The sequence below is a fragment of the Coffea eugenioides genome, chromosome 9 (assembly GCF_003713205.1).
Source record: "Coffea eugenioides isolate CCC68of chromosome 9, Ceug_1.0, whole genome shotgun sequence".
Classification (NCBI taxonomy): domain Eukaryota; kingdom Viridiplantae; phylum Streptophyta; class Magnoliopsida; order Gentianales; family Rubiaceae; genus Coffea; species Coffea eugenioides.
The window spans coordinates 5136231-5151521 of record NC_040043.1 but is presented as its reverse complement, the minus strand read 5'-3'; the positions used below and the strand labels follow the sequence as shown (position 1 = coordinate 5151521).

Genomic DNA, 15291 nt, shown 5'->3' with positions numbered 1-15291 from the left:
CTCCTCATATCCAGCAATTTTGCAGATAAGAAAATACTTCCTCGCTAAGCAAAAAATACCAGAGAAAGAAGGCAAAATACAAGCAGCAGACCCCTCCCTATGGCGGTGGAGATGAAGAACGAATCAAACGGCGGCATTGATCTCTATGCATTGCCCGAAGGCTGCATAGCCAACGCCTTGTCTCTCACGAGTCCACGTGACGCATGCAGGCTATCGTTGGTGGCCTCCACCTTTCGCTCCGCAGCTCTATGCGACGAAGTCTGGGAGCGGTTCTTTCCGGCTGATTACCGTGATGTCCTCTGCCGATCAGCCGAGGGGATTGAACTATTGCGGTCGGCTATTTCCATGAAACAATTGTATCTCCATCTTTGTGATAAACCCGTCTTGATTGACGGTGGATCCAAGGTAATCTTTTGGTCCAATTTTTTGTCCTTCGAGAATTTGTTCTTCATTTCTTGATTTTGTTTGGTGAGCGATTAAGAATGTGGGATGTAACAGTTTAACTGATATTTTTTATGTTAATTATCTGTGTTTATGGGATTTGTGGATAAATTTTGCATCTTTGGTGGAAAGTTGAGGATCTCTGGTTTATCCTTTATTAGTTCTTCTTTAAGTTTTGGTATCTGTATTTTGGAAGGTGGAACTTCCAAGCTGAGTTGTCAGTTGTTTACAACTTAAAGTTGCATTTTTTTTATTAATTATTATTCTGCCACGAAAATAGGAAACCTCAATTGTTTGTTAATTTGTCTATTTGGATAGACTTTTGATGAGAAATGTTGCAAGATGAATAATTTGGATAAAGGTGTCTATATAGTCTAATTTCATCAAGATGGTGTTGTGCGGTTGTGCAAATTTTGGCTGGCTGATTTATCTTGGACGACTTGGCTTGATCTTGTTTCTGGTTGATTCACTCTGCATCTTTATAAATTAATTGGTCATTTTAACTCTGTATTAGAACGTTTTGTTTTTCGAAATGATTGCAAGTTCCTTAATACTTTCTGTTAACATCGTTCAGAGCTTCTCATTGGAGAAATCTAGCGGAAAGAAATGCTACATGTTGGCTGCAAGGGACCTCACAATTGTGTGGAGTGATACCCCGAGGTATTGGAAATGGATCCCCTTACCTGAGTCCAGGTACTTGAATCTTTTCCTACCAACACTTCTTGAAAAAAGTAGATACAGATAAGATTTGTGGTTTCCTTAGTTGGAATTTTCGCAGGTAATTGACTTTTATTGATATGTTAAATTCAGGTTCAGTGTGGTGGCTGAGCTTCTTGATGTCTGTTGGCTTGAAATTCGGGGCAAGATAAGAACTAGCATGCTGTCACCGGAGACAAACTATGCAGCTTATCTTGTTTTCACATCGAAATCTAGAATATATGGCTTTGAGTATCAACCTGCAGAAGCTGAAGTAGGAATTAGTGGTCAAGAAGGGAAAAAACAGGCAGTTCATTTGGATCCTGACGGAGCACAAAGACCACGGCACCAGATCATGCCAAGGTGGCGAAGAGGGCTGTTTGGCCACCACCTGGCTGGAAGGATGATATACCAAGAGACTTTGCATGCAGATCAGGATGTGCAGAATCCCAGGCAGCGAGGGGATGGATGGATGGAAGTCGAATTGGGGGAGATTTTCATAAAGGAAGGGCAAGATGTGGATCTGGAGATGAGCTTGATGGAAGTCAAGGGGGGCAACTGGAAGAGTGGTTTGATTGTTGAAGGGATTGAGATTAGGCCCAAGGAGGGAAAATGATCAAACGATGTTATTATAGAACCTTTACTACCCAATTTTCATTTCAGTTCTCGTATGTTTTCACCTTCCATCACCCTTCTGGGCTGCGCCTCTGCAACCCCAGGTTGTGCATGTGTTGTATTAGCTATTAGAATACGCGGCTTTCAGCCTGTTAGGCTGCAAGCATTGTTGTTCTTCTATGAAATTGAATTGGTCAAGCTGCTCTTCAGAACTTCTGACTTAAAAGCTTGTGAATAATTCTATTCTTTCGGATGAGTTCTTTTAGTGTTGATTTTCACTGGAATCTATTTGGTTTATCCACTTTTATTGAGTAACAATATAAGCAATACTTGTATATATAGATTGTTAGGATTCTGGCTGGGTTCTGAGACTTCATTGTTGATGTCTTCATCTGGCCTAGTGCCAAGCTGAGATGCTTTATTCGGCTTACAGGACTCCTAACTTTGTTCCTAAAAGGAATGGTCTGCACACTTTGAAGATTCAGTCCAAAGATGCAACCCAATCCTTCTTTAGATTCACTGACTGCTGGGATCTTGGGAATGATTCATCTTTTGGTAGTAGCTTGACAAGACAGATTGAAAGTGCCCCAATGCAATTTAAAAGCTCTATACTAGTACTATAATTCAGGGTATTCATCAATTTTTCATGATTTTCATTTTGATACTAATTACCTACCTGCAAACATTAAATATGGCTAATGTGCTTTAAATTAACTGCCTTTTTTTAGTGGGCTTTATTGCAAATGCCGGATGAGATATCAACCAATGCGACTGATGTGGTTTAAATTGGGAGTAGAAAATGGTTACCTCCTAAAGCCGATAATTTCGGGTGCAAGCTGCAAATCATTGCAGGTTCAGAGGCGCAAAATTCAGAGCATAATTAAGTCGAGAGTTAAAATTCTTACACGCTTTCAGAGCATATTTTCTTCTGATCGATGCCAGGTGTATAGTTATCAACTCTATAAAGCTTAACTTAGAACCTAAGAAAATGCATTTTCTTGCTCTAATCAGTAATCAGTTTGGTCTAAATGCAATAAACCGGCCAAATTGAAACAACCCAAACCATAATATAAATGCGGCTATACTAGTGCCAGAGGAGAGAAAAAATAACTTCCTAAGGTACAACCAATATACTTTCACACAATGCACTAGAAACTTTTGGGTTGCCATTGTTCTAAAAAAAAAAAAAATGCTTACATTTTCCGCAAATTCATTTTTCAATCATATTTTTATCTTATATACATCAAATTATTACAGTACATTTGAAAAAATTCCAGAAAATAGCAATCCAAACGGGCTCTTGTAGGTTTGTTTGGATAGTGAAATTATCTCAAATATATTTCGCTTGCATTTGTTTCTACCAAAAGGTCATTAACTTTGCCACCAAGATTACACCACGATAGTTTGTAACTATAAATGGCAACGGGGCGGATTTGGGATGGCCCGGATGGGAGAGGGCGTGCTATAATAATAAATCTGATAAAAACTCATAAAGTGTTTTGTTACTTTACAATAATAGATAAGTGAAATCTCAATTTCTAGTAGTTAATTAAGAAATTCACGGGTCTATGAAAATCCATTAATTATTCCAACCAAGTTCAAATAAAGATTATGTATTGAGTATAAATGAAATTGAAACCCATCCACCAAACACCTCCTAAATTATCTTACAGAAGTTGTTCATTTCATTTTAGTGATAAAATTAAAATTTGAAATCTAAAATTTGAATTCGTTAAATTATTAAATTGTTAAATGCTAAAATTTTAATATTTTGAGCGTATTCTACATTAAGAGTGAATAGCTTATTAAATTTAAGTGTTACTGTATTAAAAGTGAATAATTTATTAAATTAAAATGTTAAATTAAATTATCAGGCCGCGTAATCTCTACCCAATCGAAATAAAATACCCTCATCCTCCACTCCTCGATTCCCGCGCTTCCATCAATTAGCAGGGTAGCAATAGTTACTCTCAATAAGCGGAAAAAAAAAACAGAGAAAAAATTGTAAAACAAAGAAGGTGACCATGGCTGTTGAGAAGAATGACCATTTCAACGCTTTACCCGAAGGCTGCATTGCCTACACCTTATCTCTAACCAGTCCCAGAGATGCATGCAGGTTATCCTCGGTCAGCTCCACGTTTTGCTCTGCTGCACAATCCGACGACGTCTGGGAGAGGTTTTTGCCCCCAGATTATCGTGATATTCTTAGCCGATCAGAGCAGGGGATTCAACCGTTGCGCTTATATACGTCCAAGAAACAATTGTATCTTCATCTTTGCGATAATCCCATTTTGATTGACAATGGGACCAAGGTACACTTTTTCTTTTCGATTATGTTTACACTACTGTTTTTCTCCTTGACATTTTGTTTCTTTGCGTTGGAATGTGGGAGTGGATTACTTTGTTTTGATGGAAAATTTTGGACAAGTCAAGAGTGTTCTTTTTTTTTTGTTTCAATTTTTTTTTATATGAGAATCTTGGTATCTGCACTCTGCAGTCAAAAGTTTGTTCTTGGCTTTCTTAAATTTGGTGAAGGTAGCATTAGAATGAATTACTTATGCTAAGTTTTGTTGTTTTGATTATTTGGGGTAACGAATTTGCTGAAAACTTTTGGAATTCTGGTATCTGCTGTGGGTTGGTGAAGAGTTGCTTTTCGATTTGTTCAATACTATGATTTTGCCAGGTTAGTGGATGGATGCTTCAGAACAGAAAATTAGGAACCTTACTTACCGACCCTCTGTAATAACAATAATTATAATATTGGTGATGATTATTATTGTTAACAACATTCATTTGTGTGATGAATTCTCGAGGGAAGCTTTAGACTTTAGTAGGGATTTTTGTAGGCCATGCAGACAATGTAAACAATTTAGGATCAGATGGGAACGTTGTTTACTGGTGTGGTATGTGAGCCTCTCTAGGTGTCCAAGGTTGGTAATGTGCAGGCGTGCAATTTCTGGCTGGCTGATTCATTATTCCATTTGGGCTGATCTTGGTTATGGTTGATTCAATTCTGCATGTTTTATGTTATGGTATGTTTTCACTTTATTACTGTAATTTATCGTGCACGTACCTAAATGGTTTTTATTGATACTGTTCAGAGCTTCTCATTGGAGAAATCCAGTGGAAAGAAATGTTACATGTTGGCTGCAAGGGACCTCACAATTGTGTGGGGTGATACACCGTGTTATTGGCAATGGATTCCCCTACCTATGTCTAGGTACTTTGGGTGCTTTGATTGTGTAAATAGTGTATGGAGATAATACCGGTTGTTTTCGTTATTGATTGCCGATATAATTGGCTGAAATGGATATGTTAAAACTCAGGTTCACTGAAGTGGCGGAGCTTCTCGATGTCTGTTGGCTTGAAATTCGGGGCAAGATAAAAACTTCCTTGCTGTCACCAGATACTACCTATGCCAGTTATCTTGTTTTCATATGGAATGATGCCTTTGGTTTTGATCACGTACCTGCAGAGGGTGAAGTAGGAATGAGTGGACAAGAAGGTCAAAAAAAGATGGTTCATCTGGACCCTGAGACACACAGGCAGCAAGATATGCCAAGAAGGCAAAGAGGGAGGTTTGGCCATCGCCAAACTGCAACAATGAGATGGCGGGAGGTTAGGCCTGCGGACAGGGATGCACAGACTTCCAAGCAGAGAAGTGATGGGTGGATGGAAGTTAAGTTGGGGGAGATTTTTATAAAGGGAGGAGAAGATGTTGATATGGAGATGGCCTTGACAGAAGTAAAAGGGGGCAACTGGAAGCGCGGTCTGATTGTTCAAGGGATTGAGGTTAGGCCCAAATGATGGTCATTATGAAATTGTTCGTAGTTGGTGCTGCCGATCTAGAGTTGGTGCATATTCTGGCATTGCTTTTTAACTTTTCTGTAGTTTTGTTGCCTCTATTACCCTGTTTGCATCCTTAAATTCAATTTCCCCCTTCCAGCACCCTTCTCTGCTGCTGCTGTGCTATAATCAATCTTCCCCTTCTAGCGCCATTCTCTCTGCTGCCCATAGGCACCCCACGTTGTATCGCATCATTATAACATTATATGGCTATTTTTAGCTCATGTGGCAAAGATTATTGCCGTTTTCCTATTAAACAGAATTCGTGAGCAGCTCCAAAGATTGCTGGCTTAAAGCTTGTCACTGATTTTGTATTTCTCAAGATAACTTCAGAAGTTCAGATGTTAGAATTTTGTAATACTTTGATTTCATGTTTTGGATCACGTTGAGATATTTATCAGGCTGTCAGAATGTTGTTTTCTTCCAAGGATGTCTCCAGGACTCCAAACTTAGAAGCCCATCTTGCTTAAGATCAAACAACGGTTGAATCTTTGTCATTCTTCTTATATCACCCACCTTGTTAATTCTTCAGATGTATATGAGTATCAATAGTGGAAGTTAAAGACTTGCACATTTGGAGAAAAAAGATTGAAAATTTTGGGATGAATATAATTTTTTTCGTTTCACGTCTTCCTGTGTAATTCTTGACCCCTCGAACTCTGGATGATTAGATATTGGCGGATGCTTTCTTATTCTTTTCTCTTCAGCTTCAAAGTCCAAACTTTAAACACAATCGGTGTAGTTATAAATTCCGCCTCATTTGTGATGGAGTTACACCTGCTCTTCACCTTAAGGTGGGATGGGGTTCAGAGCTCAGTTGCAGGTCATGAAACAAGTCTCTGGTAGTTCAAAACTGGAATTGGCGCAAACTCTCCTCTGAACTCGAACCAATTCCCATCGACAAATCTTTTGATAAGATCCAAACTTTGTTAGAAAATTGTATATATTGAATTTGGATGCTCAAATGCTTTTGATTCTTATGATTACCTACTGTGTTTTAGTGATCACAGGAAACAAAATGCGAGTTTGAAGCTTTAACCTCCCTCCAAACGGGGAGGTAGGGCTCTATGAAGAGCCGATACAGCACACTTTTCTCTGAAGCAAAATAAGTGCATCCTTGATCCCCCACCAAGAAAATCCTTGACCCCAAACTGAGAGCAAAGTACAAAAGATTAAAGTACATAACAAAACAGTGAAACATACTTAAAAGAAGGTAATCACCTAGACTTCCTTCTGGGCTGCATTGACGGATCAAATACTGCTTGCAGTGTAGTATTAATTTTGGATGTCGAACGGCCGAATGACATCCCACTTGCCATCAACGTAGTAAGCTTGGGTCCTAATACTAGGACGCCTGTCCTGCTTTCTTTTTTTTCTCTTGTGACCATCTACATCCACTCTTAATCTTAATCCTAATCTAGCCTATACTAGAAAGGGTGACCCAACAGGGTTACGGGGAACTGACGGGGATTAAATCACCATCGGATCATACAGGGCCTGTCCTGCTTCTTGCATCGCACAATGACATCCCACTTGCCCTTAGAGTAATCAACTTGGGTCCTAATACTAGGGAGGCCTGTTCTGCTTCTAGCACAGCGCAAATAGCATCATCTCAGCACCTGATATTCATTGCAGTAAACGATTTGCTTGAGTAATATGGGATGTGCACTCAAAGCAGCATCAATGGATTATATGCGCAGGATCAGCATTTAAAAACATATGCTCGGACTTGCATTGTTTTAAGTCTAATCAGTTTGCGAACTAATAATTGTGTGACCTGATCTATGCTATGAGAAAAGTGGAAGTTCGATACCTGGAAAGAGAAGCAGAAGCGTATGCATTCTCTAAACAAGTTCAATACTACATTCGTTTGCCATGAGAAAGAAAAAATAAAAGCATTCATAAACTGAGTGACTCGAATCTACGTGCTCCTAGTTCAAGAGCCAAATCCTTAGCAATTGAATCACGATACATTGGCTCCTAACATCTCGCGTAAGTAAGAATTTGGATGATTTATTTGAGATATTTACTGTAGCATTTTTTGTGATGTGATGTATGTGAGATGAAAAGGTGATTGAGAAGATAAAAAGGTGGTTGGGATTTGTGAGAATAAATTTTGCAAACCAAATAAACTCAGTCCAAACAAACTAGCTTAACACAAGAATCAAATTTTTAGTGAATGAATCGCAATACGTTAACTCTTAATATCACGAATAAGTAAAAATTTATTAATACGCAAGAACAAAAACAAAATAGGTTTCAAATCAACAATTCTAACTTCCGCAAATTACATACTATGGCTTGCAACATCTGAATCCATTGAAGTACAATCTTAATAAACAACAAAATGGATACAGTCAGCAAAACTTAAAGGGGTCAAAACAGAATAGTAAAATGTGGAAGGGTGCCAATCGAACGTTTGTCACTCCATGAATCTGTTGTACCAAGTGCATAGAGATGCGTACACTCCTTCCCACTGACGACAACATTTTCCCAGTACCCTTTCGGAGCTACCTAGAAAGACATTAGCTGAGGGACTGTGAGAGGGAGAATGGGTGTGATGAAACCCAGTTCAGTCTCCGCCTACTCTGCTCAGACTCTTCTTCCTCTTCACCTCAAATCAAAGTCATCAAAGCTATTCAATCCCATCAACCTCAAGCCCTCTTCTCGAAGTTCATTCCTTTGCCCCTATAAATTCAAACCCTTTTGCCATTTCGTCACTGTTGCCTCGTCTGAGCCGTCTCCAGTTGTCCATTCCGCCGCTCCCAATCAGTCCCGGAACGTCAGCTTTTCTGAGGAATCCGAAACTCAAATCCATGTTGAACAAGTCGGAAGCCCCTTGGTGGGTCCGTCAAATTTTGGATTTCCCAAGTTGAGCACAAGCGATCAGGCCTTCTCTCTCTTGCTCTTCATCGCTGTCACGGTATTCCACCCCGTTTCCCAAGTTTCGGTTTTTGCCCCTTTTGTTTCGAAATTTTGTTCCAAACTGAGCTGAAATGCAGGTTCATACTAATATTAATTTGTTGGTAAATCTCAAGAGCTTCTGAAATTCATGATTCATGCATGCATGGACTCCTAATCAGGTTTCTGATGAGTTTTTCCCCCCTTGTATTTTGAAATTGTGTTCCAATTGAGCTGAAATGCAAAGTATTTGTTCATACTAGTATTAATTTGTTGGTAAATTTCAACAGCTTCTGAAATTTAGGAATCCCTGCATGCATGGACTTCTAATTTTGATTTTTGGGTTGAAGCAATTTTTTTTTTCATGTTCATATTTTGGTATGATTTATGACCTCAAACAAAATGTGGTTGAAGCATGAAACGTATATGTGTGTGAAATAAGTCTCTTCCAGGGTTCTGATTACTTTTCCCCCTGGGATTTAGATTCGTTTAGAATCAACTATGGCAAAATCAATCATGAAATGTTTATATAAACTGATAAACGATGTTTGAACAATTATCAGGAAAATTCAATTTTGGAAGCTGGTCTGGTTGTTCCTTTTAGTAATTAAGAATTCAATTTATGCGTTCCAGATAGCTTTGGAATGAATTATCTTTTGATAATGCAAAAAATAAGCAGATGGAATGTTATTTTGAAATTAAATATTTATAACTTTTCGACTTAAATCAGACAATGTATTCAGGACCTACAAGTGCCTCACGATTTTGTTGATTTATGTGCGCATCAAACATTGCTTAACTTGTTCCATTGCAGACTACTGCATCACTGGTAGGCTTTCTTGCTGCAGCAATTCCCACCTTGTCTGTAAGTAATGTTATCTCATTTCTGATGCTCCATTAGACTTCCTAGGTGTTATTTTGTGTTTCTATCTTTGGTTTGGCTAACATTTTGACATGGTGATTGAAAGAGCTTGAGAAGTCTCAAGCAGCTTTTACACGGAGTTGGAAAATTTAATAGTGATAGAAAAGTTCAGTCATCACTATTAGGTGATACTCCTTTGAACATTTTCTAGATTAAATAAAGGAAAAAGTAAACTTTTCTATCAGTCATCATTATTAGGTGATACTCCTCTGAACATTTTCTAGATTAAATAAAGGAAAAAGTAAACTTTTTTGATTGACAAACTGTTTAATTCTTTAAACTGAGGCCAAAGCTTTAATTTTATTCCATATATTGGGGTCAGGAGGTGCTGATGGTTCTGAGTGAAGTAGAAGTTTGTCAACATGGATTCTCTGTTAAAAAGAGTGTGGATGAAATGCTTAGTTCTTGTCTCTTGTGTTGTAGGCCATGCGTAGGGCAGCAATTTCTGTTGCAAAACTGGCTGATACTGCTCGTCAAGAGACCCCTAGCACAATGGCTGCTATTAGGCTTACCAGCTTGGAGATCAGTGATCTCACCTACGAATTGAGGGACTTGAGGTACAAGGTTCAATTCTTCAACTATATGTGTTGCAGTGATGATACTGCTTTGTTGTGCCAAGATGATGAATGTGTTGTAGCGATTGTAATGCTTTGTTGCACCAACACTATGTATGTGTTGTACTGATAGTAATGCTTTGTTGCTCCAAGACTGTAAGACTGAGCTAGCACCACTTACTATGTGGTCTCAAACTAGAAGTAATGCAAACATTTGCTTTTATGATCTAAGAAATAATGATCTATGAGTGGGACAATATGCTGAGTAATTTTCAATACCCATGAACACCATTGGTAACAGGGCTATTATATTGGCATTTTTCTTTTTGAGACAGAGATTACTTAAGAATGCTGAAGTTGTAGTAGCAGATGCTTACACCTCCCTAGGACAATAGAAATTCTCTTCATTGATATATATATATATATATATATATATATTGTTCGAACGTGGCTTGCAATAAAATATTTTGTTGAATCTTGAATGCTGAACCTGAAATAACCCATCAACCTAGAGGCAAGCGAGTTACAGAAATTATGTGAGTCCTTATTATTGGGGCAAAGCATTGTAAACCATTTATATGAAGAAAGTAGATGTCAAGCTATTTGGCGAAGTTGGACATAGAGTGGTGTTAAAATGAGTCTTACCACAAAACATTATGTAGATATCTGATTATTTGATTGTGCTTGGGACAACATTCAAGAAGACCAATTAATGATTTTTGACTAAAGAAGAGACCTGGCAAGGAGAGTAGTGGAAAGGAAGGGATAATAACTAAGATCTATATGCAGTTCGGATGGACTCAGAGAAAGTGTAGGATGTATTTGAGATGAATTCAAATCAGTTTTGGATGAGATTGGTGCAGTGAGGCTATAACTATTGAAAGGTCATTGATAGCCTTTCATCCCTTATTGTTAGATAGGGATTAGATCCAATATTGTGAAGATACATGATTGATACTAGAGTTTGAAATAAGTGACATTATAGATTTTAGGCCCATAGGGCATATACTAGTCCTTCAGCATTCCTCTTACATTTAATATTGATCCTAACCTTTTCTTAAGACTATTCATCCTTAATGCCTAACTTTTTCTCAAGACTATGTGAACAAATCAATCAACTATTCATTGACTTTGAGATGGCCAGGAGTGATAAGGCTCGCTTAAATTTTTTTCATCAAGTGCAAAGAGTCCATCCTATACAATCATGTTGCAGTTGGTTGTCCTTTGTTTCATGGCTGGATTTAAGATAAGTCCTCCAACGATGGAACAAAGGACAATTAACTTCAATAGGATTGTATAAGATTGACTCTTGTCACTCTTGTCCCTGATTTTAATTAGCATTTCCCTTGAATACACCATCCAACAAAATGCTAGTCAACATAATAGAGTTTGCCACAACCCATCACATTGTTAATGTTGCTTTTTCCATGCCCATATCAAATTTTATACAAAATAGACTAGGACTGAGATCCCAGAGGATTCTGGTGATCTAGTCATAGTGAAAGGAAGAGTGCCAGTGAGTGGTGCCAGAGTGCCATGAATAGTAACATGGACAGCATCAGCGCTGAAGCCTCCAAATTACACACCTGCAAATATTGTCCAACCTGTAGTGGGCTTCTTTAGTTTTATGTGCAGTTCTTCTTCATCAAAATTGCATACTTGCATTAATTGCCCAACCTCTAATGGTCTTCTTTGTTATGTACGGTCTTCTTGAAGTCTCCATGAAGTTTGGAGTTGACTTCACAATTAAACGTCTAGACACTTCATTGCATGGAAAAGGAAAAAATAGAGCAAAGAAATTTAAAGAAAAGAGATGAGAAAAGAAGTCCAAGCTAGGTGATGGGTTGGGTGGTAAGGGGAGAGGGAGTGTAAGTGAGAGGTCCCGGGTTCGAGACCTCCCATCTACACTAAAAAATAAATAAAAACCCGAGTACTAAAAAACTTTATATTTGTCTACTGCATGTTAGTTAAAAGACAACCATATCAAAGATTTTGAAACACAATGCAACACATTCTAAAAACACGTCTCTAAAAGAGTTTCAGAATCTATGGTTTGCTATCATCTCTGTTTCTTCATGTCACATGGAGGCCTACACACTAGTGATTTATTGTATAGATAATTAGTAATGCCTCTCAACCACTGGATCGCTTTTTGTTGTATAAATATTGTAGCAAGTTTTGCTGTCATGCCTTTGATATTGACAGAAGATCTACTAGAGGGAAGAACACAAGCAAAAAGAGGAAAAATTGCCACCAACAATCACAAAATTCTTTAGTCTGCATTTCTAATTAGTGGTATTAGGTCTCTGTGACATTTCCTTTCAATTTTTGTTGGTGGTTTTTGGCATGTCTAATTGTTCACTGGGTATTACTTGTGGCCTTTACAATATTATATACTCTTGCCGTGCTAGATCTTCATTTATGGAATCTTCCTGCTTCTACACATTCTGACACCTGTTGTCGCATGCTTTTTCTGCTTTATGATTTGAAGTTAGCCTCTTTATGCTTTCTTGTAAGTGTTGATTAATCATTCTACCTAAGAATCTATGATGCAAGAAAAGCATGTAAAAGAAGGATTAGTATTAGATAGGCACTTGTTGTAGGATGGATGTTTTTTATTCATACTCTTGATGAACCTAATGTGCCACCTATCATTTGGATTAACCCACAAATCATTATCCTTTTCGGTCAAATCAGTTTCCATCTCCTTAATTATAGCCACTGGCTTGTATTATCTACTCTACCCAGAATTCATGATTTTTATCTTATATTAGCAAAGTTCAATGTCTTAACTTACCATTTATTCTTCAGAGATTCACTTTGGTTTAGTCTGTTTTTTATTTTTTGATTTTTTTGTTACTGGTGGGTACTCAATTAAATGGTTTTTAGTTAAATACAAACTTTTTTCTATGGTATATACTACAGGCAATTATGCTGTTATGAAATTCTCCAATCCTACCACATCGTAAAGGCAGCCAAAAATGCATACTGTGTTTTTCTGCAAATAAAAGAAGCATAATTGCTAACTCGCTGCTGGTTTGTGGAAAAAAGAGTTTGATCCCATTGTTACCTGTACAAGCATGTAATTTTGGAAATTTTAGTTTTTGTCTGGTTTGGAAGTTGGTGGGAGTACTCTGATGTTTTTTACTGGTTGAGCTTGGTCCCTGCGGTTCTGATATCTCTTCTGTTTATTTTCCTTGGAGGAACTCAACATTTAGATGCATGAATAATGTCCAGAAATTAGAAGTTGGCCCCTACTGCCTGTCTCTTGTTGATTTTTTCCTGGTACTCATAAATCAGGGTCCACATCACGTAGATATATATGGAATAGAAGTTATATGAGACGGAGAAAAATTTGACATTTTCCTAATGCAATTAGTGTGTGAATATTGCACCTGATATACATGGTAATATTTATGGAAGTAAGTTACAGTGGTTAATACTGCTGCTCTGGCCAGTCATTTACTTTGTCATGTCCATGATACTATTGGTGTTTCTTTCCTTTTGTTTTTTCAATTTTTTCTTTCCTAGTGTGTGTCCTCTTTTTTTTTTTTCTTTTTTCTTTTTTTGGTCCCTTTTTGTGTTTCTGTTAATTCTGCTTAAGCTGTGGTGATGACAATTCCTGCATTTTTCATTTGATGCTTAGCCAAGAGATAACTGATGGGGTTAGCAAATCTGCTCAAGCCGTGCAAGCAGCAAACGCTGGAATTCGACAAATTGGTTCTCTTGCTCGAGAACAGACGATGTGTAGGGTTTTGCTCTTTTGCCTTTTGATTTTACTGGAGTTTGATTATTTTCAATGCTCTCTCACTTGCTCTTTCTCTGAACAGCAATGATTGAGGAGAGAGCAAACCTGCCAGATATCTCTCTGCAACCAGTTTTTGCTGGAGCAGCCCAAAAGACTTCTCATGCTGTCGGCCGGGCTACGAGGACATTTATGAACATCATCTCCAAACGTGAAACTAGCTTAGAGAATGAAGATGCCAGTGCGTTGGATAGTCTACAAGTTTAGGAGTGCATAACAGCATAAGCAGCCTCTCTCTCTCTAAGAGCAAAGCGAAATGTTGAGGCTGGGGACCAACCAAGAAACAGGCTCAGGTGATTAGGTGCTTGTCAAGAGGGACTTGCGATGAAATGTGAAGATGAAAGAAGACACAAATTGACAAGTGCTGCAGTCCACAAAATTTTGCTAGGTTTTACTACGCTGCATATCTTCCGTGTATATATGGATTTTCCATTTCGGACAGAAGTTAAAACTGTGAATTCCACTTAAGCTTCATTTTTTTTCCTTTCGGCTCCTTACATACTAGTACAACGTTTGCTGGACTGTAGCTTTTTCCTTAGTAGCTTGCTATTTTGAGGATAAAATGGAATACTAATATATTAAAGTCGTTTTCAGGGATTGTCGGAGATTTAATATATAGTGTCACGTCTTCAACGGCTTTGAAAAAGCCTTCATGTCTACAAGGCTTAAAGGCGTGGTTCTTCAAAAGCAAAGAATATGCCTCCTCTCTAAAAGAAACCAATATTCATATACTCTTTTAGGGGAGACATTCAAGAACAAAACCCCAAACTCGCCAAACTTCTTTTTTTTTATTTGAGAATTGGCGAGTTTTATATATACAAAATATAAAAATTTACACTCGAACAGTCAACTTCTGTAAGAATTTACCCCAAACTTCCATCAGAATATCTGCAACTTCCTCAATTTGATTTGTCCATAGGCTTGTGATCAAGTACTTCCAGTAATTTGCTGGTGAAACACAGCCACATTTTACATGAAAATGTTGTGTGGAGTAATTTTTAAAAGGGGAAGGACGAAGTGGTAAATGGCTATACAAAGGAATTTTCTGGGAGCAGTGCAGTAGTTTCAGTGAACTGGGAATTTTCTGCCATCGTAAACATCGGGAGATTTTTTTGTACCTAAATGGGTCATTTGTCTTCATCTCTTAATATGTAGTACTATCTTTGTTTCCTCCGTTGAATTTATAATTTTTTTTTTTGTTTTGTTGTTAATCTTTCCTAGGAAACGCCAGAGGATAACAAGTTGTTACTAGATTATTTGCAAGTTTCCCTCTTCCTGTACTACCAAGGTTGGCATTGAGAGGTTACTTTTACTTTTTTTGGCATTGGAACTTGAAGTAATCATCAAGAACAAAGGAAAATTCATCAACATAAATGCAGGTAATTAATTTATGTCCACTTCTGGTTAAGTGAAAAATTATAAAGCTTCGGATCGATCTTAAAAGATAAGATGCACTGCTTTTGTTTTTGTTTCAAGGGCCTAATCTGTAATCTGCTTTATTCGGTAATTTC

General features: G+C 37.8%; 3 protein-coding genes across 3 annotated transcripts; all 3 read left to right on the top strand.

Annotated features, from left to right (window-relative positions):
* Positions 1–1964, top strand: LOC113783467 (F-box protein PP2-B10-like). Its single transcript, XM_027329608.1, has 3 exons — positions 1–405; positions 1016–1134; positions 1252–1964. Exons 1-3 carry the CDS (start codon positions 100–102, stop codon positions 1751–1753), a joined length of 927 nt encoding a protein of 308 aa, XP_027185409.1. The 5' UTR covers positions 1–99; the 3' UTR covers positions 1754–1964.
* Positions 1965–3776: 1812 nt separating this feature from the next.
* Positions 3777–5559, top strand: LOC113781949 (F-box protein PP2-B10-like). The gene is made up of 3 exons (XM_027327828.1): positions 3777–4064; positions 4854–4972; positions 5079–5559. Exons 1-3 carry the CDS (start codon positions 3777–3779, stop codon positions 5557–5559), a joined length of 888 nt encoding a protein of 295 aa, XP_027183629.1.
* Positions 5560–8093: 2534 nt separating this feature from the next.
* LOC113783240 lies at positions 8094–14380 on the top strand. Its single transcript, XM_027329326.1, has 5 exons — positions 8094–8521; positions 9314–9364; positions 9845–9978; positions 13622–13722; positions 13806–14380. The coding sequence occupies exons 1-5, from the start codon at positions 8150–8152 to the stop codon at positions 13985–13987; spliced, it is 840 nt and encodes a 279-aa protein (XP_027185127.1). The 5' UTR covers positions 8094–8149; the 3' UTR covers positions 13988–14380.
* The last annotated feature ends 911 nt before the right edge of the window (positions 14381–15291 follow it).